Source organism: Myzus persicae, unplaced genomic scaffold (assembly GCF_001856785.1).
Source record: "Myzus persicae strain clone G006 unplaced genomic scaffold, MPER_G0061.0, whole genome shotgun sequence".
Taxonomy (NCBI): domain Eukaryota; kingdom Metazoa; phylum Arthropoda; class Insecta; order Hemiptera; family Aphididae; genus Myzus; species Myzus persicae.
In genome coordinates this window covers 9519-15644 of record NW_019104234.1, presented here as the reverse complement: position 1 = coordinate 15644, position 6126 = coordinate 9519, and the positions used below count along the sequence as shown (strand labels likewise).

Sequence of the window (6126 nt, the reverse complement as noted above, 5' to 3'; positions counted from 1 at the left end):
ATATTATTATTACGTTTATACGCTCATTGCTCTGCAGTTTGTTGACTAGTTTTGTTTTAAATTATTTGATTAACTACCACTATGTCAAATAGTAAATTAAGTGGTGCACAAAGGAGAAAATTACAAAAAGAAAAAGATGATAAACATAATAATGTAATGACAAAAGTGAAAAAGCTTGATCATTTTTTTAATGTTTTGCCATCTAATGTATCAGAAACATCAAAATCAAATGAAGCAGCCCCATCGTCTACATCTTCAGTTACAGAAAGCGATGATTCAAACGTAAAAGGTATTTAACTTAAAATATTTTAATATTATTAAGTATTAATAAAAATGACAGACACAAAAGCTGCATTGCGGCTCGTGCCTACGTGTGCACTGTGCAGGTGTACAGTTCAACAGTTGTACACACTCCACATAGAATTTTAAAGATAAAATAGTCAAAATGTATTTTAATTGTAATATGATATCTGTTAAACAATACATTTTATTCTGTAATACAAAATAAAAATGTTATTATTTTATTAATGTTAATATGTGAATTATATGTATAGATTTATATATTTCATCTTATTAAAAAAGATTTTATTAGACTAGTAATTAGTTATCAGGATAACTTCATCAGTCTTTAAGTACTGATATTTTCTTTTGCCGTAGGTTGTAGGTACTTACAATTTTATTAATACTCGTATTTAAAAAATGAATTCAGTTGAAAATGTTTTTATTTATTTTTTAAAATTATTTTTAGTTACTCCACTGTTGCTTATTGTGACCGTAGATAAAATTTACAACAGGTGGTATAATATATTTATCTAAATTTAGCTATTATTTTCTACAATAATGTTTATTGTTTAATTATTATATTATCACAAGATTATAGAATTAGATTATAGATTTAAAAAAAACTTTAATTCATTTTTGTTCTTTAGTTAATCAAGTTTCTGAATTAACACTCGATGAAAATCTTACCGACAACTATTCTTCTGCAAATTAATTTATAATTTCCTCATTAAACGATCCTGCTAAATGGCCTATTATAGATTCGTAAACTATTGATTTCATAATAAGAAACCTATCTAATCAAGACATTGATAAATTGGACTTTTCTACGTCTAAACGTTTATATTCATCGCAATCAAGATACGTTACTAGATCAATGTTTTTCACTAAACTTAAAAATGGAGAGATGAGAAAACGAGAATGGTTAATTTATTCTGAATCAAAAGGCAGTTTATTTTGTAAGTCTTGTAAATTATTTCAACCAACCCCAAATACATTTACTCAAGTGTTTAATGATTGGAAAAATAGTGACAGACTATATGAACATGAGAGAGGTCATGATCACCGTGTTAACACAAACAAGTACGCGTTAAGAGAAGACGTGTTAGGTAAAATAAGTTCTGCTCTACACCAACATTATTTGGAAGAATGCAATTACTGGAAAAATGTTTTAAAACGTATTGTGAGCGTAATCAAATTTTTAGGAGCTCGTGGACTAGCATTTAGAGGGGAATCTGAAACTTTTGGATTGAGAAATAATGGAAATTATTTAGGATTTTTAGAAGTTCTTGCTTAGTTTGACCCATTTCTTCAAAACCATATAAGAACTCTCGGGAACCCCGGAAGTGGCCATGTTTCATATTTATCTAAAACTATTTGTGATGAGTTTATAAATTTAATGTATCAAAATATTACTGAACAAATTATACTAGAAATAAAATTAAATAAATATTTTTCTTTATCTGTAGATTCTACTCCCGATGTATCACACACGGATCAACTTACTTTTATAATAAGATATGTTCTTGAATCAGGAGAACCTGTTGAGAGGTTTTTGAAATTTATTCAACTTCCTGGCCATAAAAGTAGTATTATGGAAACTATTATTTTAGATACGCTTTTGTCTCTTGGCTTGGATATTAATGATTGTAGAGGACAATCGTATGATAACGCGGCTAACATGTCTTGTGCGTATACAGGATTGCAAGCAAGAATTAAGCAACACTACCCGTTAGCATTCTATGTGCCATGCTCGGCACTTTCGTTAAACTTAGTTAGTGTAGCAGCAGCTGATTGTTGCTTACAAGCTACTAAATTTTTTATGTTTGTGCAAAAAATATTTGTATTTTTTAGTGCTTCGACTGGAAGATGGTCAGTACTTCTCAGACATATAGAAAACAGTAATGATACAATTTTATTACCAAAATCACTATCTCAGACCCGATGGTCAGCAAGAAGTGATGCATGTAGAGCCTTGTTGTGTGGTTATGAATTGTTTTATGAAGCTTTAAAAGAAATTTCTTTAAATCCTTCAGAAAAACCCGCAACCAAAGTCGAGGCTTTAGGACTATGTAAAAGTTTTAATAAGTTGGAAACGGGTATAATGACAGTTTTTTGGAATGATGTATTACAAAGATTTGATAAAACAAGTATAACTCTTCAAAAAGTTACAATTAATTTGTGTGATGTTGTGTTGTTGTATAAATCACTATTAAACTATGTAAACGAATTGAGGGATCGTTTTGATGATTATGAAGTTATAGGAAAAATAATTTCAAAATGCGAAAATTATGAAAAAGATGAACAGAGAAAAAGAAATATTTCCAAACGGTTAGACAAATATATCGAAAATGAAGTCATTTTAGAAGGAAAAGAAGCTATGAAAATAAATACATTTTTTGTGATAATTGACAAACTGGTCCTAGAATTATTAGAAAGATCAAAAGCTTACACTGAAATTGATAGTCTATTTAATTTTTTTTCAGACTTGCTATTTATATGCCCGAAAATATTAAAAGAAAGAACTAAAAGATTAGTTGAAAAATATTCTAATGACCTAGAAGATGAGCTGTATGAGGAATGTTTACATTTCAAGCAATTTTTAAATGAGATTGAAATAGAGGAGTCAGATAAAAAATCTCCCAGCAGGTATCTAGTTTGGCTTCATTTAGTGCGAATTCAGAATTACTAGAATCCATGAACTTCTACGACTTAATAAATAAGTTTGCAGCAACTAAGTCAAGAAAGCGCCAAGTATAAATATTATTTATTATGATAAGTATTATGGATGAAAAAAAAATGCATTGATTATTTGTTTTTAATTATTTTGTAATTTTTTTTATTTATATATCAAGAATAATATTTTTTCTGTCATCATAATAAAATGTATTTTTTTTGACCTTCTGGTCTAGTATCTTTTAAGTACCTTACTCAACAAAAATTTAGGACTCAATTTTTTAGGTTGACTTCAAAAAAAATTTAATTTTATGATTATACATTTTTGTATAAGGAGGGGGACTCTCAGCTCTTATTGAATAAATGATGTTCCAAGGAGTAGGGGCGTTTGGTTTTTATTAGCCTAGGGGCGCTTCTTAAGGAAATCCGGCCCTGGGTTTTGTGGTTAGAATAGTGGGAGATGCGCCAACTGAACGAAAACTAAATTTTTGTGATCATATCTATTTATTTAGTCATGCGTTAAATTAAATAATAAAACAGATTCCAAGGAGAATATCAAACGATTCAATTTAAAAGAATCAGAAATTTCAGAATTTGTGAAAAACGAAATAGAGTTTTTCGTCTCAAGTGAAACTTTAGATTTTTTCAAAATATTAAACTTGGATACGGAATTTCTTTTAAATGACCCAGCAGATTGGAGTGAAAATTTATCTTTTCAAAATGCATTGCAAATGGTCTCTAAACTGAAAACTGTTAATGATATGACCGAGGTGAATGAAATTGATTGGAGACTACAATTCAATACACACCACCAATAATTAACAAAAACAGTTTGTGTTACAAGTTTTGAGTGATTACAGAAAAATATTTCCTGACTGCAAAAAGGAAACATTAAACAAAAAAACTGTGACTTAACATATAAGTAATTATTTTTAAACATTATAATAGACACTTAGTTTTAAAAATGTTGTAAATTTGTAATTTTAATAAATCGTTTGGCTGTCATAAATAAAAAACAATAAAAATGGTTTAGGCAGATATTTTTAGCTTTTACTTATTTTTTGTTTAACATTGTAACTGTGTCAGTAATAAATGATGTAACAATGAAAAAGTGTCATTTTTGAAATCGTCATAAAATGTAGGGTAAAATGCACTACTTATATCAATTAATATTTTATGTTCTTTGGTTGAAAAAACAATTATAACCCAATGTCAGTAATTTTTGTAACAAATTACAAAACTATTAAACTTCAAGTTCCTGGGGGCGCGGCTAAAAAATAAAAATTGAACGATTGATTTCAAACTTTGCAGTTAATATTAAATTGGGCATATACAAAAAATAGATGGGTGCCACAAAAAAAATTTAAATATTTATTTTTAAGGGCCACCACTGCACTGCAGCTATTGCAGGACTATTGATCTAATTTAGAAAGTGTAATGTCATCTGCCTTGTTTTTGATTTCATTAGGACACTAAAGCAATTTCCCTTTGATTAGTTTATGAGTCTGAAAATGAGTATTATTAGACCCCATATTCTCTTCATGCAAACTCTTGTAATGGGTTTTTTATAAAGATAATGAAAGAATAATTTTATCCTCAAATAAATATAACATACCTAGTAAATACCAAGTTATAAGTAATACGTATTTTAAGATAATATTTTGTGCATAAATTAATTTTACCAAAAACTAAAGAATGATAGGTTATTTTTCATTATGAAAATTATACAATACTTATTACTTATTAGTATGTTAGTAGACGGTATATTAATAATATTAACAGCAAATATATTATATAATTTCGTAAATACATTCAAGATAAGAACATAAATAAATCTTTATTTTAAAATATTAAAAATTTATCCTGATAACAAATTTGAGTCTTATATTATACTGTGTTTGATGAGTTATAACTTAAAAGTTATAACATATAGTTCAATAATTGATATTGTACATATTTTATAGGTGTGCCTCTTGGGTTTTTAAATGTGAGACAAGATATTAACCAACCACAGACTTTGAAGCTCTGCTCAAGGCTTATAAGTTATAATCATTACATTTTGAAAACCAAAAGTTTTTTGTTCAAAAATCTAATATTAATGGACGTAATGTTTGCCAATAATTCTTTCGTTGAATCTGAATGCATTCAATCAAACCAAAGTATTCAGATGGATAATGATGTAAGAGTCAGCTAAATCAATGTCAGAAGGCTGAGGTCAAAATAAAATTGGAAATCTTTCACAGTGGCGTAGCCAGGGGGAGGCTGAGGGGGCTGCAGCCCCCCCCCCCCCCGAAGTGTAAATAAATTTAAAAATTTTTTTTAATGGTGTATGGTATTCGATCAAAAACTAAACCACCGCTGTGTAAAAAATTGATCAGCCCTCCCTTTCCGAAAAAAAATCCTGACTACGCCACTGATCTTTCATAAGCAACCAAACAATTTTTTAGAGTAGACAGACACTGTTGATAATATCTTGAGTCTGGTTGAAAAGTATGTTTCACCTTCTTTATTTATAGTGGTCAAAATTAGTATTCTTAATAAAGATCAAACTCCTCAACGAAGACGATTAAACAGTTTGCTTTCACAATTTATGTTTTTCATTTACACTAAAAAATTGTTGTTTACCAACTTATTTACTATAAGAACTTTAAGAGAAATCACTTCTATATATGAACTTTAACCTGGAATTAACAATTTTATGTTTAATTTTTATCATTTAAAACCGAAATATTTTCTACTGAAGCATCAAATTGCATTCTCTGTGCAGATGAAATGTAAATTAAAACTCACCTTTAATACAATGTATCAAAATATCTGATAGTTGGTTTTCATCAATCCAAATCTAATAAAACATAAACATATGATCCTGATAAGCATGCTTTTGTACTGGTAACTAGAGGAATCAACTATAACTGGTAGCCAATGATTCGTTATTTAATTTCTAACAACTGTATAGCTGTTGGTCTAAATAATATAATAAAGACTATACCCTTTGTACTGGTCGTATAAATCGAGACTGCCTTGAAAATGTATGTGGAACTTTTTGTCAACAGCACGGTAACAACACTAATCCAACTCCTATACAGTTCATTTGGGCATTCAAAAAGATTTTTTGTGTTAAAATTTAGGCATTCTCGTGAAGCAAATTGCAGAGGACCTTGATAATGTATT

General features: G+C 28.6%; 1 protein-coding gene across 1 annotated transcript; it reads left to right on the top strand.

Annotated features, from left to right (window-relative positions):
* The first annotated feature begins 1678 nt into the window (after window positions 1–1678).
* On the top strand, window positions 1679–2971 carry LOC111040328 (zinc finger MYM-type protein 1-like). Its single transcript, XM_022324201.1, has one exon. The coding sequence runs from the start codon at window positions 1679–1681 to the stop codon at window positions 2969–2971; it is 1293 nt and encodes a 430-aa protein (XP_022179893.1).
* Window positions 2972–6126: the final 3155 nt, after the last annotated feature.